The 27452-nt window shown below is 35.4% G+C and overlaps 1 protein-coding gene across 2 annotated transcripts in view; it reads right to left on the bottom strand.

Annotated features, from left to right (window-relative positions):
• Positions 1–870: 870 nt before the first annotated feature.
• Positions 871–27452, bottom strand: part of LOC659317 (uncharacterized protein) — a 109587-nt gene continuing 83005 nt past the window's right edge. The window contains exons 4-12 of one of the 2 annotated variants that reach the window (XM_015980024.2): positions 17164–17254; positions 16801–17111; positions 14824–15007; positions 14427–14777; positions 13101–14375; positions 10176–10827; positions 8147–8215; positions 5140–5180; positions 871–1299 (exon numbers count right to left, since the gene is read on the bottom strand). In XM_015980024.2, the coding sequence (XP_015835510.1) occupies positions 5164–5180; positions 8147–8215; positions 10176–10827; positions 13101–14375; positions 14427–14777; positions 14824–15007; positions 16801–17111; positions 17164–17254 (2950 nt within the window). In that variant the 3' untranslated portion in view covers positions 871–1299; positions 5140–5163. The remainder of the gene's footprint in view (positions 1300–5139; positions 5181–8146; positions 8216–10175; positions 10828–13100; positions 14376–14426; positions 14778–14823; positions 15008–16800; positions 17112–17163; positions 17255–27452) is intronic. The other variant, XM_008195032.3, reaches the window with a different exon arrangement.

The following is a 27452-nucleotide window of genomic DNA, read 5'->3' as shown; positions in this document are numbered from 1 at the left end:
TACACTGGCATAAATCAACCATCTGATAGATTTTACATGTAAATTACTATTACGACCGAACCAAACAAGTTGGTAACACGTTTGGACAAAACGTGCCTTTACACTCCTTTTTAGCCCAGCAAGTGTTACGGCCGTCTGTTGTTGCTCCGGAAATGACTGCAGTCAAATGCAAATACAGTAATGCACTTACCTGTGGTCCTGTGTGCACAATAACCAAGGAATTATCGAGTGCATTGTGCTAGTAAAACAGAAAACATGAGCCGAGGCAGACGACCTCCGATGGTTCTGTGTGATTGCATAGGAGCCAGTGGCCTTCAGAAGAGATATTTCAGGCCGATTGGCGAAAAAGGAGCCAACTCTGCGATACATCCACCACAATTTACCAAATGACGCGTTACTGCTATGTTGAGGACAATTAGTCATTATAAAGCGATGAAGAGAGCTCGGTTTCTTTGGTTGTCAACGCATTTGAATTATGTAACTGGAAACAATGTTTAAAAAAGGGGCTTAAGGACGTTGTTGCTATACAGATTACAATGGCTGTCTGTTCGCTGGACCAAGTTCAAAGACCTCCATAAACCTGATCTATACAAAATCATCAAACAACCTGCTTTTATACGAAGATCTTCACTCGGTTGTAATTCTTTTTGCGATAGGATGGGGGACGGGTCAGTTTTTGCAAAATTCAAGAAATGCCTTATTAGCGGTTGGATCAGGTTTATTTTAAATCGATTTTATGGTATAGAAAGTTGGCAATATAAGTATAAAAGTGTTCTCTGACTTATCTGTAACACGACCTTAAAAACGTATTTTAGAAAATAATTGTTGATTTTGTTACATTATCGATAAACTGGCCCAACTCAAACAAAATTATCGTTAAATAAACTTTATTAAATCAAAAACACACAGATAGAAATAAAATTTATAAATAAAACTAATGTACAATTATACAGTTTGAAAGCAAAACATAAAACAAAAACCGCAAAAAGTATAAACTGTTACAGACGAAAAGTTCTCAAATTTCCTTGTTACACAATGTCGTAATCGTAAATTAGTTAAAATATCTACAACTATGTAATATTAGGATCAAGTGCTCTTTTCTTGTTAGCGATACAAATAGTAATACTAATCGGTTAGATTTATTAAATTATTGTTATATAAAATGTACACAAAAACTAATCAGATAAATTTGTTTCTATACGTGGGAAAGGGGACCACTTTATTGCTGTTCTAAAGAGTAATGCCGTGACCGCTTCCAGAAGCTTTTGAAGAATCCCTTTTTCTTCTGCACTTCCTCTCCTGAAACAAATCTCTAATCAACAAAACCAACAGCGGAAAAATGCAGCGTTAATCAATCCAGGTCCGTTTCAATATCCAGCAGCGATTAATCAGATCCGGACTTTGCCACAATGAGCCAGCCGAAATCAATTAAAATGCCTATCAGTGAAAAACAAAACCTTATTATTCACAATCAAATTAATTGTAAAATGCGATAACTTATCGGCGTGTTCGACAAGCTCGTCATTGTTCGATTTGATTGTTTATGCAAATCGATGCATGAGTTTTCCGACCGTTTCCTGCATGCTGATAATTCGTTTTCCTTTCAAATATTAATCCCCTAGTTTTCCAAACGTCGATCATCTCGGCCGAGGGTCTTTTATCTACGACTTCAGGACGACCCGGAAATGTACGAGACCCCGACAACCCTTATCTCATAATGTGTTTGTAGCCAGAATCACTCACAAAAAATTTGCCCAATGAGAGTCTCTCGTTAAATTTTTCCTCAGCCTCACTAGGGGTTTTTACGCAGTTTTAAAGACAATTTCAGAGATTCAGTAATTCAATAACACTTATTTGACGACGAAAAATTTTTATCAGCAGAAGATCTAAATTTGGAAATGCCTCTCGATCCACGACTTCGGCATTCCAAACAGATCAAGCCCTCATTTATCTCAATTCACACGTCGAAAATTTGTTTTTAATGGAAATGGGTGAAGAGAACATCTGCTAACGATAGGCGCGAGACGAACAATGCAATAAAATAAATCAACTTGGAAGCACTCCTCATTTGGTAGTTGCATCATTCAAAGAGAAAATTTGTTAGTTAGGTTCACCAATGTGTGGAAATTTTGACGACAGGTCGTGGCTTAGGTGTACACTCTGTTGCCATGTTGGCAACAATTTAATTAAAATATTCATTTGTTTAACCAGGGAATTTGGGATTACACCTTCCAATATTAATTATGATAATGGCACCAAGGCAGTTACCGTTTTAATCATGTGATTATGAATTGAAATAGGGAATGTTGGATGGGTATTTTGGGGCTTCAATCAAATCCTGTTACGCAAGGGTGGGCCCAGCATTAAAATGTCTAACATCCCCAAGTACTTCATTCGTTTTTGCTTTTTTCAAGCATAAATTCAGGTTTCACATTTCATTATTACATTTTTCTCCATCATTTCGTATAATCTATTTATAAGAATAACACATTTTTGTAAAAACATAAAAATTAGGACGCCATATGATAATTATGATGTATGTAAAAGAAACTACATTTTAATTACTGCAGCAGGAATAAAAAATAGAGAATTTCGGTTAAGGTCAAAGGAGCAAACATTTGGGATAAAATGGATTTTTTATGCATGATTATAACAAAAGTGGAACTTTCTACTGCAGGAAAACAATAAAGTGTTTAAGTCAGCGTTTAATCAAAATTATACTTCTCGGCATCCGGAAGCTAGGTACTTTCTGGGACAAATTTTAAATTTATAATCAAAAACATAAGTCTGTGAAACATTCATTATGTCTTTTCTTTGGTCAAGCATTTTAACGGTTCGCAGCTATCAAGAGGTCACGAATTCTGTTGTTAATAACCTTTTATAAAATATACTGAACTTACACCTTATGATTAAATAAATGGTAGGTCTTTGTTTGATTCAACAAGGAATCAACTCACATTTTATTTTAAACGTAACTTAAATCTGTCAGTCAATTATTGTTTGAGTGCTGTTTCTTTCTGATATATTTAATTAGCAAATAGAGACACAGCGGACATTTTTTTTAATATCAATTACAGCGCAAATTCCTTAACTTGACATAATGCGAATTCCTCTAAACATAAGCAGTCAGTTTTACAATCTACACGTGTTATTGATCATTAGACGCGAAAAATTTGTTCTTGATATGATAAGTAGTCATTTGAGTTTAATTTATTTTAACAGTTTAATACTTCGTGGAATAATCTCTAGTATTCTAATTTTGGCTTATCGAACTCGTTTGATTTGTTAATTAGATCCGAACGTGTTGTTATCTTATCTATTAATTAATAATTCTACAAATAGTGTCTCACTTGTGTTAACTTTTTTGGAAAAAAGAATATTGAAAGATTCACACACGCCCAAGTTGTTTCAAACGTTGTTTATCGATTAATAAAGATTACTCGACAGGAAAACGGCACTTGTATTACATCATAACTGCGATTAGATACTCTTAATGAATGTTAAAAAAATCGCTAACTTTTAAAAAATGAACAGTTAATTTTTATTGATAATTCATTATTAAAGCAATGAAACGATTTAGGAATCAAGTTCATCAAAGAAAACATCTCATAAGGCTTCAAAATAAATTAGCAAGGTGGATAATTACATTAATTAGTTTCGAGCCAGTGATATTAGTTTATAAGATGATGAAATTAATAAAATCAACATTTTTTAATGTCACAAAAATGTGACACAAGAAAAGCAAACAACTCACATCCTTTTATAAAAAATAAATGTCAGTCACCGAAAGGTTAACGTATTGAATTTGACTTTTAATTTTTACAATTCTGAGGTCAAAGACAAAATATGAATTTTCCAGTTGAACGATTGTTGTTTGAAATAAAGAAAAAACTGTTTTCAATTTTCCACTTTCATTACTGTTAAGAAAGTTGGTGGAATTATGGTGCGAAATGTAACGTGAAATGTAGAAAAGAATTACGCATGTATTACCCGAAATGAGTAATTTGATAAAAAAATACTTGTACCAGAAAATTGAAGCATCAAAGAACCCCCAGCTTAGTGCGTGATTGCGTGTGTAAAACGTGTAATTTTAAACGTTATCCCTGTATAAATATAAATTTGATATTTTTGTAACAAAAGCGACATGAATAACTTTATCTCTGAATTTAAATTGTAAGCTAACTCCTAAAAATAAATACATGGAAGGGTGTTTTTTGGTTGCAAATATCGATGGATTTTTCAGAATTAACAAATTGTGATAACGAGGAAAGGAGTAAGCAGAACTGTCTTATCTCTTAAAGAGGTACTTTATACAGTTTGTTGACAAAATTGATATTTTTAATGATACGGTTTTATCGTCAATTTCGATGTCCTAAATGACTGATAAAAATGCACGAATTAATTGCACCAATACCTGTATGAACCTACTCGTGTTGCGTAAGAAACCGAAATATTCCAACCCACACTTTATTTGTGTTGGAAAATTAAGTGTTTTCACAAATGTTAAACTCCCGCTTATTACCTCCAATTACTTTTTGTGATATTGGAATGTGCACCTGGTGCAAAAATAATGGCTGAAAATTACAGTTTGGAGCAAAAATGAATGTTGAATGAAGGAAATTTAAGACAGGATTGGCGTTACTAAGTTTCAAGGAAACCGTCGTGGCAACGCAAAACCACAAACTGAAATTGATTAAGCGACATTCCATTTAGTGTTGATAAGGGAACAGAATATGGCATGTTTGCTGACACTCATCTTACCGTGCGTTTTATATATCTCGCTAAATACGGCTAAGTAATTAGGTACTTGTTTGAAATAAAGAGGAAACATTTTAACGATCAACTGTTATAAAATTGCATTTTTTATCATGGAAATTTTCCGAATTAATGCAAACTGAAGCCGTGTGGGTGCCAAATTTATGTAAAGTTTAAATGTTAAAACGATTTTTTATTCTTTCAAAGTTAAAAATTTAAACTCATGGCAGATTTAAATAACAGCGAAGGCAAGACGGTAAAAATTCGAAAAAGGTAATCGCTGTGAGTTATTTCCGGCTCGACCATTATTGGATGAAATCATCGTCGAAACAATTTGCTAGTGCTAGTGCCACTAAAAAGGTGCAACAATAAAGTCAAACATACCTGCTGGAGCACCAGTTTAGATTTTTATTTTAGTTGGGCACCTATAAAAAACCAACTCAGATTAATAGCTAATTTGGTTACTATAGACTTTAATTTAATTAATGACTGTCAGCAACTTGCAAGTTGTAATTATTATTAAATTAAATGTTGCCTGATACTCCCATGTGTTTACACGATTACAGTAAAAGGTAAGTATATGCTTGCGAGCACATGTTTTAATTGCTTTAACCAGTGAATCACGGGTTATTATCATTAAATATGTAAACTCTATCAGAATTCCCGTTTCAACTATTATAAAAGTTACTAGAACTGCCGAAATCTTATCAAATGTCAATTATGGGATACATGCTTTGAAAACGAGTAAGGCATGAATAATATGTTTGCCCTTCTTTGTAAGGCAGATAAAGTTACAGTATCGATAGATGTGGGAAGACATTATATTAGTTCTTTTCAAGGTTACTAAGTATAGTAATTACGTCGATTATTAGGGACGATATCTGCTCAATTAAATCATTAAAATAATTGCAATAGTGCAAATTGATATTGAACAATTCTCAAATTTAAATGGCTCAAGATAACATCTACAACACTTGCACGCGAATAAAAATAGAATTTTAATATGGAAGAGTTTAATTACATAATTTCAGTCTTCATTAAGTTACCAGCAATCCTTACGGTTGTTGATCAGACTACATCTGATTATTAGCTAGAAAGCTCATGAACACGTTTAAATAAAGTTCAGTTTATCGACTCGAATCGTTTTTAAATAAAAGCGAGTTAATTGGTTTACGTTACTTTAAACTGAACGGCTATCGAGGTACAAATATAACAAAAACCCCAATTTTTTAATAAAAGGTTACTTGTTACTTGTACAGTAATTTTAATTTAAAAAATTGAACGTATAACTAAAACTAAATGTACAAATCAATCAAGAACTAGAAGGATAATTATTCAAGGCAATGTGACAACGCAACGATGTGAAAAATTGATAAAATTGATTGATGTCTGAATCACTTTGTGTTTGTGATATGATAAGTATCTGGTATTACTTACTGTTTAAATTTAGTGGGGACGTTTTTGGGTAGGTCTATTAAATATCTTCTTTCCCTTATTTTATAAACCAAATTAAGTAATAATGCGTCCAACTTGGACTTACAAATTTATTTAGTTACACAGTTTCATGTCAATCGGTGCCTTTTTATGAGGACACTTACGTGAATTGCAACAAAACCAATCGTTTTATCTCCTCGCATTGCTTTAAACTGCAGACTATAACAGAATACTGAAGAACAAAAGAATTAACTTAAGTATGTACTTATTCCTATATGTACATCAATTAGGCCTTAAAAGGTGTTGGTAATTCAGGATGTGATTCAGTAGAACTTTACTAGAAATAAATACCAGGCACATAAAACATTTCATCTTAATTTTTTCCCAACCATAAAAGTAAAATCAGTCGAACGGCAAAACACATTTATACGTAAATACATTCCTAAAACGTTCCAGAATTTGTTTTGAGCAATTTGACTAAATTGTAGAAACGCGAGCCACACAAACGATCCATTCCGGGATATCACTTTGTGCGAATGTCTAATGGATTTAGGTTGAAGAGAACAATAATAACTCAATTTGCAAGTTTAACTTCTCTCGACTTGTCATTTCGAAAATGTATAATGCAGGGTCCCGACTGAAGCAGGTTAATGAAAACCAGCAAATTTCGGTTTGACCTGAGTTAAATTTTTATTGGTGGAACATGTGAGGCAATAAAACCGCACATTTTGTGTGGTGTTTTGGTAAATAAAGATGCAGAGGTCACGTCGTGGAGCATCCCTTAGAACCAATAATTTTTCTATGAAGACGAACAAATTATGCTTATCATCCTGTCAAGCGAGCTGATAAAATGCGTTCTCTGAAAACTGAAAAACTCGTACCATTTCGCTAATGACCACTTATTCCATAAAGCCGCTTATCGTTGTTTACTTAAATGCGAGTATTTAACCGGCTACAAAACGACCCACTTGCCTACTTTGAGATTTTTCCAAGCGGAGATATTTTCGACCAAAATGTCCTCCTTTCGGGGTGCGAAAGGTAACATAATATGTTTCCAGTTATGCGTGTCTCTGCTCCCCCACTTAGAAGCACATTAGCTCTATTTATATGTTTGTGTTACCGAAATAGACGTCGGAAAAATCACCGAAATTTGATATTAATGACATAGCCAGGTACAATGTTACTTCACTAGTGCAATAAATATCGGGTTGATAATTCTGCGGAGTTGCCCTGTTGCTAACTCTCCCTTTCTATTGATCCAGAGTGTTGGGGATTGCAGGGAAAGAATGGCACATGGGCGGAGGCACAAAATGAAATTCGTTCGTATAATCCCTTTATGCCATCGTCAGATTTCGCAATGACACCATAAAACTGTGTTTTTCTCGGCCATGCACAAGAGCGATAAATAAAAATTGCATCAGCAGTGATCTCAGAGGTATAAATAATTAATAACAGCCTTTAAAACTGATAGCAATTGTCAAATAATGTCTCAAAGATGCCCCAGTTCATTTAAAGATTGACGTAACGTGCCGACACCCAAAATAAACACCAAGGTGTTTCTTTTAATTTAGGAAAAGTTCAACATTTTAGTCGATTAAATAAAACTGCATAGATAAAAGATGGGAACATCTGGAAGGTGTTTTAATTCATAATGGATCTTAATACAGTGGGGGGTGACTAAATTTAGAATCTGTGTCTAGTGACAAGTCATACGAAGATAGGACTCGATGCCAAAAATTTGGACGATTCGACAAATTTATCACCTGTGTACTAGACTGTAAAATAATGGATTTATTCAATTTTTGTTCGTTAGGTTTCAAATGCGTTGGGTAAACAGAAATTACCGTACGCCAATGTATTCCCATTATCGACGCCCATACAAAACCGATAAATTCAATTCAAGTGATTTAAAAGAAAGGTCACAAATTTGTTACCAAGTTTTACAATTTGAACTCACCATTAGCATTTTCGTGGATCGTGGGCGACACAATTTCCTTCTCTTTCCTTGGTTCTTTTCCATTGTTTCCTGCAAAGAGGGAAGGAAATATTGTAGAAATGATTATTTATTTACTAGCTTCCATGAAGGAAAAAATAACTAAATAATAAACACCATTCTGATAAGGATATGAAAGCAGTGCAAATCATTGTGAAATGTGAAGGTCATCGTCTCAATTTCTTGAAAAATCTCTAAATTAAAGATGTGATCTACCTACTGATAATAACTTGTTTAAGGGAAAAATCATGAATAACGTTGCGATTATTAATAGATATGTGTAATCCAAAAATTGCTCAGATAAACCGCTTAGTCATATTTTCAAAATAAAGACGAAGATCTCAAGGACATTCTTCCTTAGTCACGTGATTTGGTTTTTTCTAATGTGATAAAATTATCCAAGTAGGCGCCGCACGGTGCATGGGGCGACATCTGTTGGCGAGAGGTTCAGATTTTCTTACAGAAAATGATTCATCATCAGACTCCAGTGTATTGATTTGTAAATAAAATTTTATCTTTATTTCTGTAAATATTGGGAATGTGGATTTACCGTGATGTTATGCATTTATTTATCACATGATATAATTGATAACTGAACAAGAATTGCAGACACATGTTGACAATTTTTTGTGATTAAATATTAAAACAATAACAAAAAAAAAAGAAAATAAATTATTGAAACATGGGTAATTTTTACGTAATGTGAAAGGAAAATTAAATTATTCACACAGATTTACACTGTGGAAGAGATTTAAATGTTATTTTCGCAAGCAGGCGCTTTAGAAAAATAACTGGTGTAGGTGTATATTTCTATCTACATTTTGCATATAACTGTAATTAATATCAACAGTTATTTTTGTATTTCCAATTGCATTGTATTTACAAGGTATATTTAAATTCTCCGATAAATATCAATAAATACTACCTAATTTACAAAAAAGAAATAAAAATTTAATTCAGAAGTCAGAACAAGCAGGAGCTGCTGCTATCATTTACGATATATGGCTTCAGACAATTGACATAAAAATGATGGCGATGTTATAATCACTTTCAAGGAAAATTAAAATTAGTCACCTGCGTAATTAATTACACTAATTCTGACCTAAATTTATTGAATATTTCTTGCCTGTTTAAAACAAGACTATCCTTCTGACAGCTCCCAAACAAATCAATTTATTTTAAAGTATTTTTTCAAATATCAAAAGATTTCTTAGCCGAAAATTCGCTGAGATACGAGCAAATTACGTAAATTTCGACAATTTTAAGTGATAATACATACTGTTTTTAAACAGGAATCTAAATTATATTATAATATATTTCACCAAATTCTGAGTGATTCGTTCTTTTTACTCAGAAACGACTATTGTCTATTTCAAGAGACTTCATCGAAACAAACCAAAACGTTTTTAAAACAAAAAAGAAATAAAAATGAAATACCTATCTCTAGGTATGTACTTGTTTATTATCTACTTACGTAATTTCAGCTAATTCTGAATGATTTACTTGTAGCTCATTGTTGAACCAGAAACTCACTTGTTTTAAATGATTTAAAAAGCCAGGAAATCGCTGAATAAATAAATAAATAAATGGTTTCTTGATTAACTACAATTTTTTGTAAAAAAGAGGCTCACAACTAAAAAGAATTTTACAGCGTCTAGTCAAAAGAAATCAAATTACTGCTTGAAATTAATTCATAGCACAAATAATTTCTTTTAATTTTAATTATTAAATTTCTTAAACATTTATGTCATAAACTGAACAATATTAATATTGGTTGCAGGTTTTTATACAACTTATAAAAGTGTTTTTTTTCGGAGTTAAAATGTTTAATTTGATCCCCATTTTAACTGGGGTTGTTGATGGTTTTAAGGTTCTATAGGTATTATTGGAATTTGTTCTATATTTACATTACAAAGGCAACAAAAACCATATTTGTGGTATTTTCCACTTTATATTTGTGATTAGCACCTAAAGAAGAGATTTCTCGTTGTACCTTTCCTTATAAGCAGACTGGTAACTCTTCTCAGCGCATCCCTGGGCGATCTTTGGAAGAACTTGGGCGTTAGATTCGGCGGGAGAGTGAGAGGTTTCCTGTTGGGCTCCCAGGGGTTGTGCCCCGATGCCATCCTGTCCAAGTGTTCAATGGACGCGGGCCTTCTGTGCCTCTGCTTCGGGTACCAGCCCCTGCCAGGCCCGCCCGCCAACCTCAACAGCTCCGCTCCTCTGAACGCCTGTTCCAGCCCCGGATTCGACATGCCTCTCCTGTACCCTCCCGTGGACATGTTCCCTATCGTGTTCAGACTGCCGATCGTGTTGCTCTGTCTTGGTGCTGTGCCCCCGGGCACATCGGGCGCCCTCCGGTGAGGCGTTCGTGGAATGTCACAACCCCTGGCGAAGATCGGCGTCTCCGGCAGACTGCACGACGTCTGCAGGTGGTGCTCCTCTTGCTTCTGGAACGGCTTCCGCTTCGACTCTTGCAATTCCATGGGCAATGTGCGTCGACTGCTTGACGAGCTGTAGAAGTTGCTGCGTCTTCCTCGACTGTAATTCGCGTCCATCGAACGCGTTTTCAGGCTGTTCGAGACGGGATCGCGGTGTGGAGGCACTACAGGTGGCTCGCTGCTGGCGGGCAGGGTATCGGCCCGCTGTAACAAGACAATAATCTAATAATAAAAATAAGTTTATTGCCAAAACATATAGAAATAAATCAAAAGAATGCATACAAGAAACATAAGAAAATTAAATTCAAATACGTATAATAAAATATTCAGTCTGCTAAGTTTTTTTTACTACATCTCAAAAACTATTAATCACTCTATCAAGTTCAAAATCAGGACAATAATGCAGAGTTCAAAATATTGACAAAAAAAACGAACGGTTTTCTCGTTATTGGAAACTTTGTTTTTTTAGGTTTTAGAAATTTATTGAAGTTTCAAAATTTTCCTGGAATTCCTAGTCGAGAAAAATTAAGTCAAGATATCAAAAATCCTAGTTAGCTAGATATATTTTGTTTTCGTGGGAATTTAAATTCTTAAAATCGGGACATTTATGCTTATTAGCTTATAAACTTATTATGAAAATTACAAAGCCGTAAATTAATAAGGGCCCGTTTGTATAAAGTTCTGTTAAAATTAATTTTGTTGTTAAAAGTTAACAAAGTTAACAACGCAAATTTGGTCACGTGCCCAGTTAATCACGCATTTAATTGCGGATTATATTAATGACGTTTCTATCAACTGGTCTTTAGACTTATATTTTTTGCTAAATGAACAGGCAAGTTAACAAGGTTTTTTGTTTTGTGGGTCATCGACTGTGCACATCTGCTAAAGAGGGGTAACTTGAAATATTTTTCCTAACATTTCCTAAATTTAATGCAAAATAATAAAAGTGAAAAAATAATAACACTATTTTATATTTTTTGAAATACACTCTGCAACATGAACTCCCCACATTCTCGTTCATGCTTGATTTTATTTTTTGTTCTCGCAAATATTGCTGTGAACAATCTATTTCAAGTTTCTAAACATTAGGTGTCCAGTATAGTTTACTGTCAAAAAAGAATCCAAGGAATTTTATGTTTGTTTTGCGATTTGTTATATTTAGACAGTTTATTGGTCGGAAATCACATTCATCAGCAGACAATACTGTTAAGGTTTGGTCCACAATTTTTTAGATAAAGTAATTTATCTAAACTAAAACAGAAAAAAAAAACCAGGACTTAATTATTTTTGCCAAGTAAGTGGTTTTAAGTGGTTTTAGATAATATTCTCCTTACTTCAAAGTAGAAAAAAATTCTAGCAGAATTTTGTATGTTATTTACACAATCAAACATATAGTTATTTATTTTCAAAAGCCTTTTGTATCTTTTTGACAATAATTTTTTTCATCATTTTCCGCTACTTTCTTGTATACTGATAAGATTTTACAGGTCTAAGTTTTGATGGAAATTCACCATTGCACAATTGTGTATAACGTTTTTTACATAAATTAAGTGAAGCACTAATTATACATGCCACATATTTTCCCTCGCTTTGTCTTATGAATGTCATGGTGGTAATAAATTCTTCCTTAACATGTTTAAAAGAACATTGAAACATTGGTGTCGACGTTGATTATGATATTTTCTGATAATATTTGACGGATTTTGTTAAAAAAAATGATTAAACTTATCGACATTTACTTTTTAAGAAGTTTTAATAATTGACTGGTCGCACTTTTATTGCGAGTTTGATGAAAGACCATACTGTTTTTATATATTGACTGAAATGAAAATTTGGTTTTCGTAGAGTAATTTTTAAGTGAAGTTCAGCAAGCGTAAATGTTTCTTGTTGTATTTTGTAGAATAATAAAGTAATAAACTTCTTTAATTTGTTCTGGTAGGTTTTATTTGTGGGCACAGTAAATAAATATTCACAGCTCTTTCAATTTTAATTTTACAAAATGTTACAAACATTTTTACTTTGCCCCGGATTTATTTAGTTATCTGTTATAAATCATTGTACGATAAATTTTGTGCTTCCAACGAATTAAAATTGTCGCGATATCAAACTTATTTTTGAAATTAGAGAAAAATTGAAAATACCAGGTTTTATGAAATTAAAATCTCTATCGATTGGTCATGAAGTTTTTTCATTTTGATGCTTCGATGTATTTAAGTGTTTTAGTCCAAAAACCTGTTTATTTAAGTAGCCGTAATTTGATAACTACTACATTTTTTACAATTTCGTTATGCCCATTTTGTAGATATCATTTCTAAATTACATTAAGTTTTAAAACGACGTTGATATCTTTTCAAATGACTTAATTATATTACATGGAAAACCCCATAAGATGAATACTTTTAACCTTGCTTTAAAATACTCGTTAAATTTGTCTTCTGCTACGTTTTACTACGAAATTTAACCTTATTCTCACGCACATTTTGTGTCGGATGGACGATTTCGGAGTACTCATCGTCTTCCTCCACCGGCGAGGGCGGCAGTGGCGGGAAGTCGTGCTGGAGTACCTCCACTCGCACCGGGAAATCAGCCGACGTGGACGTGGGCAAAGGCCTGCTTTCCCGGTGCGCGATTAGCATTTCTTTGGCACTCTCCGACTTTTGTATCCCGTTGCGTTTCGGGAACGGGTTTCCGGCCTCGATCAGTAATTGACGGTAGTAGTCTTCCGAGCGCTGAATTTCATTGTGACTACTTGACTTCTGGAGATCGTGGCCTTTCTTCGGCCTCGGTGGAGCTTTCCGCTTCTCTTTTTTCGTCAACGACTCGACACCGTTCAAGAGGCATTTCTCGTCCTTTTGGATCACTTCGATGTCGCGTCGCTCGAGTAACTCGCTAATGTTTTGCTCGATTTGGCGCAGAGGCGAGATTTCGGCGCTGTCTTGCGACGTCTCACCGTCTTCCTCCTCTTCCACCGTCACGTCTAGCTCCCTTCGGGGTGCGTACTCTTCTGCGTTTAAACTAGGCAGTGACACTACTCGTACAATTGGGGGAATATTGGGGTTCAGGTCTGAGGTGCATTCAACAGGGGGGGTGTTGTAGTTTTCTATTCTTCCTTCTTTAATCAACGATTTAATGTTATCGAACGTGGTGCTGTGCTTTTTAAATTCGTTTCCTTGCTTGCTGGGAGTGCTCGATCTAGAACTGGAGAGGTCGGCACTGAGCCTCGACGGTGAACTGCTCAGTTCCTGACTCAAGTGTCTCGAATTATTCAAATCTAAGCTATACCTAGATTTGGGAGAGTTGAGTTCTTGACTGAGTCTCGAATGTGGGGTGCTCAAATCTACGCTATATCTAGAGCTTGGTGTGTTCAATTCCCGACTTAGGCGACTGTTTAATGCAGGGATGCTCAAATCTGAGCTTAATCTCGAATTGAGTGAAGAATTCGAATTTAACGAACTTCCGACGTTGACTAAGGCCTTCCGGTCCTTTTTGCCTCTCCGTACGATATAAGTGCTCGTCCCTGATAAATGATCCGAGTTTAGTTCCGGTGGAAGGATAACGTGGTCGTCTGAATCGGAAAACGGTGACGTTACTTCGTCCTCTGTGGTACAAGGGGGCGGATCGGGCCAGTCTTCTAATTCTTTTAATCTATTCGGTATTGAACTAGTGCTAGAGTGCGATCCGGATTTCCTTCGTCTTCTACCGATGACTTTGGTGCTACCCGGAGTAAGGAGGGCATCGTCGTCTAGAGGCACCTACAACACGCTTAACTCAACACAAGTCGCCTAAAACGGCCTGAAACCAACCTCCCAGGCGATGCTGGCGCGTTTATTGGTCACGGGCGGCGGGGGCGGCAGCATTTCTTCGAGGGAATCGTCTGAGAAGTGCTCATCGTCCGCCAATTCGCTCAAGGGCCGCAAGGCCGACCCTTCTAGGTCGCTGGAGAGATTGTCTTCGCTGCCACGTCTCTTGACTTCTCGATGACGTTCCAAAGCAGTTGGGATCGTCCTCGGCGGAACACGCGTCGGGGAGGTGATGGGATAAATCCCATGTTGAAACGGGAGACTACCGAAGCGGTATCCCGGGGGTGGAGGCGGGGGATTTAACGTAAAATCGTTGTTTTCCCATCCGTATGGACGTTGATGCCTTGTTTTAGGCTGAAAAACATTTATCAAATTGACAAAATCACCGCGGGACGCTTACCAGAGTCGTTTGAGTGGCAGTATGAATTGGATCGGGTAGACCGTTGATTATTGGCGTATACTCATTGTTTTGGAACTTGTGCGGCGGTGGTATCGTTTCTACTCGAGGCGGCAACTGAGTCAGGGGGAACTGACGGTTCCGACTCGAATTCGTGCTGGTTTTCGGCCTATGTGCCGGGGAAACTCTGGAAATATGAACGAACACAGTTATAAGAATAACTATTCCATTAATATTTGATGTGCACTAATGCTATTTGATTATATCTTTACTCTGCGGTCAACGTTTCGTTAATTGCTCATTGCATGCACAGCTAAATATTTTATTTTCACAATGCGACATCACGGAATTGATGTGCAAGTATAACTTTGTAACTAGGGATAGAGTAACTTGTGTACTGAACATGCTTCGACTGGTAATGAATGTGTAAGTTATTTTACGGTTTGAAAATTCACGCATCCACGATAATTAAATCGGTGGAACTGTTTGTCTCGCAAGGAAAACAAATTATTAAAACAAAACTTGGAGGAAAAATGTCTTTATTGCTCCCTAAACATACACACAAACAAAGTAATCTTGTAAGTTTGCTAAAGAAACAAATAAATAAATGTAGCAAACCTAATAAAGGCAAGATGTACTGGTATATTTTTTTCTTATAAACTTCGGATAATTTAACACCTCGATTACAACAATTTATGTAAAAACATAAAAAATATAAAAGAAGACTTCAATTAGCAAAACTAAATGGCTTTGTTAGAAAGTCGGTTTTCCGAAAACAAGAAACGTATCTTGTAGTTATTTAAAAAAGTAAAGTAAAAGTAAAGCCATGAATGCCTTTAACAGTTGAGATTATTTAACATTTTTTCGTTGTCTCTAAATCTTTTATTGTGATGATATTTGAATTATTACCACATAAAAACCAATTTTATTTTTTCATTGCAGCATCTTTAACATTAATTTAAACATCGATAGCTGGCAATAAAATTAACGGTGGATTAAATGCACGAAATTAAGAAATTATTAGGTGTGTGTGAGTTAAAAGTAATAAAGCTTAATTTATAAACTGCAGTTTTGTACATTTTTAAATACGAGTGGTTTTTTCTGTAAATTGTGTCTAAGAAAGGGTGCAAGGGCCACAGTAATTGTACCTCAGCGGACCGTTCAGAGTGCATTTATAAACACTTACTAACTTGAAAGAGGCAGGAATCGTTTTTTAAGACTCAGAAGTGCAGTTTTCAAAAGTCAAAATCACAAAAAAAGTGCGCTTAGTCTATAAATATATACACATAATTTTATATTAATTCATCCATGAGTATTGACAATCAAAGGCCAACCAAAAAAGATAATAAATGATTAAAAAGCGATTAGGTAAATATAAAAACTATAATTTTTATGTATAAAAAATTAACAATATTTTTCACATATTGATTTTTCACGTAGTGTGTTCTATTTCCAATAACGTGCCGTGTTTGGAGCCTGGTTTCGTGACCAGTTTTCTTTTTCACATCACTAATGATTACTCTACAGCTTATCCCGCTTTCAAACAATGATAAACATACTTGTTTTCTTGTTTGTTGCCTCACGCTATTTAAAAATTTAAGATAAGTCTTTTAACAAAGCTATATAATTTTAAAGGGTGGAAATACGTTCATTCACCCTACATAAACAACTTGCGGAATTTATACTTTGTGCTGGAAAAACGGTTTGCCGCAAATATGCGGGCGGGTTTTTATTACAAAAAGTACAAATTGCTACAAACTTTAACTTTCACCTTAATATAAAAATTCACGTAATAAATTACTTCAAGGAGGATTTTTACTCTTGGGAGGTGTTGTTCGTTATTTATTTTGTCAAAAAAGTAACAATAATAAACAATGATAGTTGTTAAGCTTCATACGAAAATAACGCGATAAATTATCCCGGCGCATCCACCAAAATTGCATCACTCTCTTGTACTTAGTTGTTAGTGAGAAGGCTTACTTAGGCAACAGTGTGGCGATGAGCCGTTGCGCCTCCTCCGGAGGCGGCGGGAAGTCGTCTGGATCTCCCGGATGCATAATTGTGGGAGATTGCGAGGCATTCTCGTGATGGACAGGCACTTCGGCCAACGGCTTGAAGGCTAAGTTGAACTTAGGTTTGCGGCCGTTCATGCTCATGTAACCGTCATCCTCTGACTGATGACCGAGAGAAGGGCTCTCGTCGTCCGGGGTGGATGATACGTTGCCGGTGGTTGTGTTACTGCCGACTTGTCTCAACTGCGGCGTCGACGTCGACGTCGTCATTTGTTGTATCTGATGCACAAACTCCGATTATTTAACGACCGCGTTGGACGGATGTACTCACATTCTGAACTTGGTTCGCATTTTCCACGTCATCGAACTCCGACAACACCCGGTCGAGTAGCTCGATGGACCGCTGCACGTCGTCGCTTCCCCTGAAAATATCAGAAGAAAAAGTAGAATTAACATTTTTTGCTCTTATTATGCAGGTATTGCATTATTATACATTAAAGCGAACACGCGTACAAATGTATTGGAGGTATTAACATTTAACAATTCACAAAGGGAATGCTCATGAATCAGGACTACATAATTCAAAATCTCATTTGATACAATGTGACACACATTTAATTACCCAGAGTGCATTTTCTAATAATAGGACCCGAATCAGACTTGGTGCTACATTGTCATATTTAACAAATCGCATTACAAGTAGCAGAATCTGTTTTCCTCGGAAAGCCACAGCTTTAATTGAACCAAATAATGGCCATGTCGTGGCTTTTAAGTGCTCGCATTAGCTCACCAATCCTGTTATTCTTGCAAATAGAACAGTTTTACTAGCCAATGGAACGACTGAAATCAAGCTTGCGTTTATAATTTCCATAATCTGGACTGTTTTTGTTTGGACTAATAGTAACTTGGAGCAATTTGAAGCAAAATCGTTACTCCAGGCGGAAAATGATAAATTCTATTAAAAGTGGATAATCTGCACCGAATTTCATGTTTAATTTGGAAGTTGCCGCCTAAAATTCGGCTTGATGTTTTCTCATTATTGAGAGGATACATCCGGGATGATGTAGCGTGAAAATTGGAAGAGATAACAAAGAAAAGCTATTTCTTCCAGCAAAATACACCTGAAATGGGTGTTTTGTCGGGCTGACTAATGAAAAGTAGACGATTTTTACAGACATGGGTAAATATTAACACAATTAGTAACGCCCTGAAGCGAATGATGATTAAATTCCGCTTGCTGCGGGCCCCAGCCAATAGGTGGCAGAAGAATACTGATTGGAGTAATAATTGTAACAGAAAAATTCTTTAACCAAATTGCTGGTGATAATGCTCCGCAATTAACATCCCCATTTGTCACTGTGTCTATTATCTTTGGAAACATGGCTGGGAGATTAACTGGGGACTGTACCAAAGAGGTTTACCGAAGTTGTCTAGTGTTAATTTGCCGTTGAAATTTACTGTAGTTGTACGACTGGAAGTAAATATCCGCGGAAATGTCTAATTTAATTATGCCTGGATTTGGTGGAGCGCGTTCTTGTATAAATCTTCACTAGAAGTTCATTACCTTGATAAAGTTTGCTTGTGAGGTGGGAACAGCAAGAAAATATAACATTTCCATTTTACTACTAATAAATGTCATGACTGCGCTTTGCGTTTTTATTAGATTCTAATTTAACGACGTACAAGGCTCGTGTAGAGGATTTTCCACCAGATGAGCTTTGTTAAAAGCACATCTCGAATCAAACAATCATTGTGGGTGTTTTATTAACGTTGTTTCTTTTGCTTATATTTTCTTAGAGGCAATTTAAGTTTTAATATGAAGCGACTGTAACATCTAATAGCGAAATGATGAGACGACTTTCTAGAGACACCCACGTCTGATATGAAGGTTAGTGTGATAATATGGAAATTTTTACTACCGTGAGATACGAAGACGAATTAGATTCGAAATTACGTACTTACTCTCTCAAATTAATTCAAACAAACAAAATGAACACTGGTGAGAAGTACTGGAAAAATGCAAATAACTTTTACTGTTTTGTAAATAAAGACCTACTTCTGACGGGTTTTCACCGCCAAATAATATTAACATAATGCTGAAAATAACAAATTTGATGTAATGGTTTTATTAAGGGCAAATGGGTACTTTCAAAGGATTAATCACTCATTGGCCAGCATTTGATTTATTTTGTTGAAATTAGGTCAACACTAGTGTTTATGTTTATTGCAATAAATTCGTATGCATAATGCATATGTATTAAAAAATGTAAATCATGTATTTTAAAACCGTGGGATTTGTGTATGAAAATCTCGCAGGAAATATTCAATTTTTTGGGATCACTTCGAAATGAATTATTTATCCAAATATTTTTTATTGTCATTAGGGATGCAGATTTCTTTTGTATTTTATAGCCCGGTAATATATTTCCATGATTAAATAATGGTGACCTGGAGCTTATCCCCTGCGAAATTTCGCAGAGGTCTCCGCAATTAGTAATTACGAACACACTCAGTTTAACATTAAACACCTAACTAAAACGTAGTGCCTGTAAAACTTGAACAAATGCAATACATTATATCCCGTTTATCCTGCGGGCTTTTGCATTTATCCCGTTTTCACGCAACATGAGACAGTCCAATAGTATTTTGCACATTTGCAACGATAGATCATTTATGCTCCCGCATTTCCGCGATAATGGCATCACTTCAATTACGTCGCCAGATCCTATTTTTACCGCTATATTTTATATCCGCGAGTGAATTGCAACGAAATTCCGCTCATAAGACGCGGTTTTTATCTGCAATAAACCGAAATTTAATGTGTCTCGAAGTGTGGAAAATTGAAGGGGCTGAAATTCGGCGTATCTTCCTCCTTAAAAAATCAGGTTAGGCCCTTGTAAATCCCGATAAATTACACATGACATGGAAGGGTCATGACCGGGTGAAAAAACAAAACCAAGCGAGATAGATAAATAGCGGGGTGGAAAAACACGAACAACGTACACTAGAGAGAAAAAATACAATCAATCTTGCGAGGACGGCCGCCAGGTCAGGCTCTTCCGTATGTGGTGAGATGTGGAATAAAGAAGCTTCGAATTGTATTGAATATTGCATGTCATGATGAAATATGAGCTGGGCGGTTTCGGACGGAAAATCGACTCGAAATGCATAAGAAAATGGCTTATTAATAATTGAATTATTGCTGGCATGAGTAACAACTAATAAGACTGGAAGGTTGTACGAGACGACGAACGGGCGCTTCTAGACGGTCATAAAATAAAAATTTTGTTTGAATTTTATATTCACAACATAGTGGATAACACAACAAAAATTTAACGGTTCACGTCTACAGACAAATCAAATGATTGCGATATTTGCCGGTCCCAATTAAAATTTGCTGACGAAACTAGCGACGGTCGTAAAATTAAAAGGCGATGACAATATCCTTATCTGCAATAAATCTTAAAACTGAATTTGCAAGAAGCCAATAATAATCTAGTGTTGCTGCCAAACGGTGGTAACAAGGGTTGACGTTTTTATCCGATGTAGTAAATTACGATTTTCAGCATTATTCCTACAGGAGATTACATTTTGAAATTTCATTTCATTCCAGCGGTATTGTGCCCATCGAGTTACTATAACGTTGGTGGCTGTAATCTTTTTATAAATTATTTTCGATAAACTAAACACGGAATCGGTTAAAAACAGAGAGCTTTTTTGAACGTATGCGAGGGTGCGTTTTTGAAATATTAAGGTTTAATATAAACAGTCTATTTTACTTGGAGGGAGAAAGATGATATCATGAAAATGGGAGACGTTACCACTATAGTCAGAGTTTTATCGCCGCTAGCTCAATTTTCAAGAAACATTTCATTCATACTGTACGACCAATGCATTTTTAAATCAGACACCTTTTTACACGCTTGTTCTTTTCAACAAAAACCATTTACACATCAGGTAATGCTAATAGGCCCACCGACGGTAATTTTGAAACATGATTATCTTCGCTATACGACGACTTTGTAAAACTATTAAGTTACAACACTTAACATCTTAGCACCTATTATGAATAGGTACATTTTTACATTTTTTTAAATAATGTTAAATGAGCTTTTTTACTCCTTAACTTAAGTTTAAAATAATGGGCACTAGCTAATCATTCAAAGCATTCAAAAGCCGAGATTAATTTATAGTTTCACATCCTCCCATGCATAATAAATATGCATCGTTTTTGTGTTTGTGGATATTTATAATTTTGTTAAATACGATACAGACTTTTGTCAAATGACACGTGAAAATGCAAGTCATTTAATTTTCACATCGGAATTTATCTGTCAGTATATAATGCAATACTAAAATAATTTTGTAAACCATTCCGGCGTTTGCTCATCAAAACCAAATTTATAAATGGCACATATCATATTGTTACCAAGTAATCAATTTTTACCATATGTATAAATGCATTTTAATACGTATTGTAAAAACTACTGAATTTATGTGTTCGGTTTAAAGTTACTTGGACTCGTTTATTTAAACAGTTTCAAAAGTTAATTACCCGAATATTCAAAATGTGTAGGTAGGTCTAGCGAATTACAAATAAAACATAAGTTCTACATAAAAGCGACAAACACAAAATGGCAATTTAAAGTTTTTTTAATTTTAATTTTAGCAAATGACTTTCTGTAGATATCTGTATACATTTCCGATCTAAATAACAATAATAAATTATATTAAAAGTGATAGAAATGCATAAATATATGCGAGTGACACAATGCTCACAAACTTTATAATGGCATTTCGATCACGTGTGATATACGACGTTTTATCTTATAGGTGCATTGTAAAAAAAAATCAAATTCAAGTAGATATCCGCCTGTAACATTAGCATAGTTCTATGTATCAGTTTTCGTAGTGACCTGTGTTGCTACATTTATAAAATAAACAGTCTCATTGTTTTCCCCAATTTTCCCCAGATTTACTCACTTGTGAGTAGAACTGACAGCTTTATCTCTCTTGTGAGGGAAATTTGATTTCTCTCACCGAAAACAATGATATAATGTACCTAAAACACTGCACCTGTAGGATAATAGTATATTATGTTATAAGTGATACGCGAGTGAGAATTTTGACCCACGAGTGCGCTTGCTCACGAGTGGAACACTTCTCACGACATTTCAATCACGTGTAATATACGACGTTTTATCTTACAAGTGCATTGAAACTGAGTAGAAGAAAGTAGTCGTAATATCAATCCATTTACTTTACAGGGTTTAGTTATTTTTATTAGATAAATAAAGTAAAAAATTTCACGAAATAATACAAATTTTTGCGTTTTAGGGTGGTTATTAAGCACAGTCACAAATGAAAGCACAAATAGTCCATAATTACCAGAAACAAAGTGATTACAGGTCACAACCAGTGTACTGGTTGTAATGGGTTAACTGAATAATAAAGTTCAGGGTGCGTCGATTTTCATTTGTACAATCGGGCATCCCTGTGCCTTTTAATTTTGCAAGAGCGATCAAATTAGACATGTCGTGTTTATTTTTGTAACCGGATGCCACCCACCCAAAAATAAATCCGATAACGAAACCATGAAACCCGTCGATTAATCGAGAGTGATTTATCCGGGTTGTGAGCCAATTAGCGGCATCAATCACCATGTTCCAGCTCTAATTGTTTCTGGTTGACATGGGCCGTGTAAAAAACAAGAACAAGAAATCAATAATTCATCAGCGAACGCATCTGCCACAGTAATAAGATGGTCGTGTCCAAAACCATTTCGTATAATCGAAATATCAACGCGATTTGATTTACGTGGAAGCGTGTATGGAATAATCAGTCTATTTCCGATGTTCGGGGTTGAAACGACTACGTCCTGGCTGCGTAATCCTTCGAGACTCATTCCAATAAAATCTCAACGGAATGTGGAGCCAACTGCCAAAGAACAACTTTCAATATTGACGTGTTTTTCTATAGCAGATGCTTCTCTGCTCCTCACTCATCATAGCACAATAAAATAAATCTCCCCGCGACAAATAATAGATTCGCTCCAATTTCTTATCGTACTTTGCTAAGCGCCCGTGTACTTTCATTAAATATATACTTAGTTTGTTGAGCGGCTATATACCTTGATTAAATATCTGAAGGGTTATTCAAGCGAGGGGTAATTTATCCGGTCTTACGAATTTCAAATGCAACTGATCCTCTTTGCACACCCTGATAAAAGGGTTCGGAGAGAAATAATCTGCGAAAATAAAGGCCACCTACAAAGGAAGGTAAATACGAAACACTGGTGACAAGAAATTGAGTCTTTTTTACATGACAAGCTCCAAAATTAACACACGCCATCAATTAAATTACACAAAATATGAAATTCGATTCCTAGGCTCGCTAGCGGGTCAGTTCACTTGAAAGCATTGTCAAAGGCAAAGCTGCCACCAGTTGACTCATGAAACTTCGAAAGACGCTGCTTTTCCTCCAGTAAGTTCATTAGCGCGGTCCAAATTAATTCCGCTTCCGTCATTATTTTTTCCAGTCGGGGGCGAGAGCATCGATATCGCGCTGCCAAAAAAGTGGAACTAGCCGTCTATCGCTTTTCAGACAGCTGATAAACGTGATGAATTTACTGCTTCAGTTTCCGTATTTTTCTCTCTTCTAAATGGTTTTCGGTACACATTCGGAATAGAAAGACCGTTGTAGGACATTGATTCGAGCGGCTCTATAATTTATCGCAACGGAATTCATTTGTACACTGGACGTTTTGAATTTTTCCTGAAAGAAATGTTTCGGAAAATCATTATAATCTTGTCGAGTAATGGATGGATAAGCAGAAAAGAACCGCGATTTGTACTGCAACTGACACGATCATTAGCTGCTCTTTCTCCGGTTAATTATCCCTTTTTTATAGTACTATGTTTCAGTCAGGCGAAAGTAACACGGCGTGTCTACATTCGAAAAGTTCATTGCTTCAAAAATAAAACAAAATGTTAAACTGAGCGAACACTCCGGAAAGTTACGTATTATGCACGGAAAAATGCGACAAAAGGGGTTACAGAATTAGGAAAATAAAGGGAATTAAGTAAATTAATTAAAAACACGTCCAGGGAAAAGAAAATTATGAAATTGCATTTCTTGGCGACTGATAAAATCTGAAAATAAACAATAGTGCACTTTCAGGAATACGTCGACCACACCTGCTTTTATTTATGCACTTGCATGATGCAAAGAAGCCTGGCTTGCATTCTAAGAAATCTAAATGCATATAAGTTTACTGATGAAAAATAGATTGTTGGGTTTATTCGAAATAATCGGGCCCTTTAATTATTTTCAACAGAGTTTACCCAAAACTTCCTCAATTTTACCAAACTGACATGATTTCCGTTTTATAATTTTCCTGATACAACCGGAGAAACTTCCCTCGTTTAACACGAAATGCTTGGTATAATAACTGTCACGGAGACTTCTGAAAGTTTAAAACATTACGTACGATGACCAAAATTTTAGACGAGCTCTAATGGACCAAGAATGAGCTAAGAAGAAATTTAATTTGTAATAAAGCAAATGGTAAAACTTTTGGCACAATTTTTGTGCATGAAGCTTAATTTAACTTATTCGTAATGTGCCCAAGTCTGTACAAAGTGACTTGATTGGGATTAGTGCACCTAATGTGGATACTAAAATGTAGTACCTAATGCCTTCCTTATAGTGTTCAAACAAGTTACTTAAGATACTTTATAGCATTATGTCTGCATACAGAATAAATTGATTTTATGGCTTCCTCCTTACACCGATGTAACGAACTAAACAAATGGAGCAACTCCGTTAGTTCGTTAGATTTATTGGCAAAAAGCTTAATTATGAGGTGCAGCAAGCTAATTTTATTCGTGCAATATTGTGTCAATGTACAAAAAGTATTTTCTTTTATTACTTGTATGTCATTTGGGTCGTAATAAGTGGTGTTATATTGAGTGTTTAAAAATTTTATTGCATAATAAAATTAAAGAAAAAAGATTCTTATCGTTACAAAACAAGATTGATAAAGTATGTAATTTAATTGCACCTGATTGAGTCACGGGCTTGAGGAATTTGCCTCGTTTCTGCACCACCTCGCTTCCCTTTGACTTTGACACAAAAGAAGCACGGAAGATCACTTCCAGATATAATCAGCGATTATGCTTATATTAATTAGTTTCTATTGTGGGTCTGGCAGCAATAATGTCTTTCTTTGTATCCATTGTTTCGAGCTGAAATGTGCTATTTGGCTCAAACGCAGACTTCCTTTTAATTAACTGCTTAAGCGACTAATCTTATTGGAGGAAACCTTTTTATGAAAAAACCAAAACATTCCTTGACATTCGTCTTGAAGTTTCTCGAACTGATTTTTTTAATAGATGTTCGCCAACTCCGTAAACGTACCAAAAGTTTCAAGTTTTAATTTGATAAAAGCAATCAAACTGTTTCTAAAGTTTAATTAATCGTTTAAGTCCTCAAATAGGAGTAAAGTTTGTCAGTTTGTTTAAGTGATAATTATCAATAAAAATATTCGACGATTTGATTGTTTCAATACTCGTTTCCGTCGACAACTTTTAATTAGTGCGACCGTTTTTTACCAACACAATCGGATTGTCGAGCAAGTTTTACTGACTTTGGCAAAATCAACAGTAACGAGAGTCACCCTCTCCAGTCAAATCATCACTAATTAATAAGGGTATTTAGTGCAGTTTGGAAACATCAAACACTCAGGGAGAGAAGCAAAGGGCGAAATTTTTAGTCACACTTTTTAACCTTCTCTAAGTAGAACAATAAATAACGGGATTACGTTGTAATCTCTCCCGTCTATATTTTATGCCTTAATAATTCACGGTTTAGTTTTTAAACACCGGGGGCTACATTCAATAAAAGTGCTAACCAACGCACATTATGGAAACACAGAACTTAACACAAAACCATTTCATAGACCATTTCTGTTTAACACTTGTGCGTGTAAAACAATTCTTCAGGCGACTCTTATAAAATTACTTCTATCCATTTGGCGAATTAACTTTGTTAGAAGTTCCATTAATTATTATTACAAGAGGAGAGTGAATCAAAGATCGGTTGTCTATGTGCTGAAACGCCCCACTGACGATCGGATCGACAACAACATTGTTAATTTCCGTGGCTGCGTCTGACATGTAACTAGTTATTTACCATCAATTGCCGGAGTTACAGGTAGGTTTGGTATATTAGTCAACTGGCAGGCCTAGTAATAATTTGCAGCTTGGTTTACCCCAGAATGGTAATGGAGAAATTAACGAACGTTTTAGATATGCAATTATTGGAGTCCTTGGTGTTAGAAACCTGTCTCATCGAAGCTCTGATGAATTATTACATTAATCTGGGACGGTGTTTAATGGGCCATTTAGTTTTACGCTCCGGTGGTAGAAAGTCGGAAAGAGGGTTATTATGCAAGCATAGTGACTTGGAATGCTATATCTTGGTCAAAAATTAAAGTGGTGAAAATGAACCTTCGGTGTAAATTAAAATAAAGTTAAAACTAAATAAAAAATCGTTTGTTCGTAAAAGAGGGTCTTATTTTCAAATAATAAATTTTACGCTGTCTATTACAATACAAAGCATTTGGGTTAAATTCAATATCGATTTTTCGGGGAAATATCCGCGCCGTTGCATTTATTAATATTCAAACAAAACGTACTGCAAAATTATTTCCTCACATTGAAACAGTAGTGAAAATTGTTTAGGTGTTATTTAAAACTTTGAAAAAAAAACAAATTTTATTGTTTTCGTTTCGAGCAAGAAAAAGAAAGTTACGAAAACACCAATATTATTTTGAGATTAATAGAGAGTTACGCAGCAAGCAACCCCAATTGGTGTGTAATTACTTTCTCTTTGAGTTTCTTTAAAACTGTTACAGTTGCCTTTTATTTGTGGGGTAATTGTTTGCTTACAAAACAAAACTTTACTAATTACGAAGTCGATCGATAAAAAAGATTCTTGCACAGCAGAGAATATCCGGAAAGCAGCCGCAGTTGCGATAGAAGTCACATTTCTTCACATTATTCAAAAAACAGTTTGATGGAACCGTTTGCATCCACAGGCAACAAGTTTCCGTCAGATAACGAACGGCAGATCCGATTTAGGTGCAGTGCTTGGCGGTTTTGCTTTTAACTTGTTCAGAGCATTTATCTGGAATTGCCCCTAGCTGTATCTGACGGATCAAAATATATAAAACGTCAAATGTAAAATTGTATTCCTATATTTTATAGCTTTTTAAAATTGAAAGCAAGTGCAAAAAGATGTCTGCCTCGGCAATCTCGACGGAAAAAAGAGACTCGTGGACTGGTTTGGTCGTATCATGCTTGGAATCAAAGTTGCTGCAGTTCCAGCGAGAAAATTGAAAAAATGGACAATAGCAGTAAACAACATCCGGAAACTTATTGTGTCTGTAAAATTAGTTTCGTTCGGAACTATTGACAAAATCGTAAGTTTCGGACGGAACTGAAAAAGTTACACACCTTACAATCGATAGTTCGCAAGAGCCAAATACATAAATCACACAGAAATAAAGAAGCTGTCAAAGATGAAAAAAGACTTCATCTATTCCACCCACACGCCCTT

The sequence above is a fragment of the Tribolium castaneum genome, chromosome 5 (assembly GCF_031307605.1).
Source record: "Tribolium castaneum strain GA2 chromosome 5, icTriCast1.1, whole genome shotgun sequence".
NCBI classification, from domain to species: Eukaryota; Metazoa; Arthropoda; class Insecta; order Coleoptera; family Tenebrionidae; genus Tribolium; species Tribolium castaneum.
This window is presented reverse-complemented; position numbering and strand designations above follow the sequence as displayed.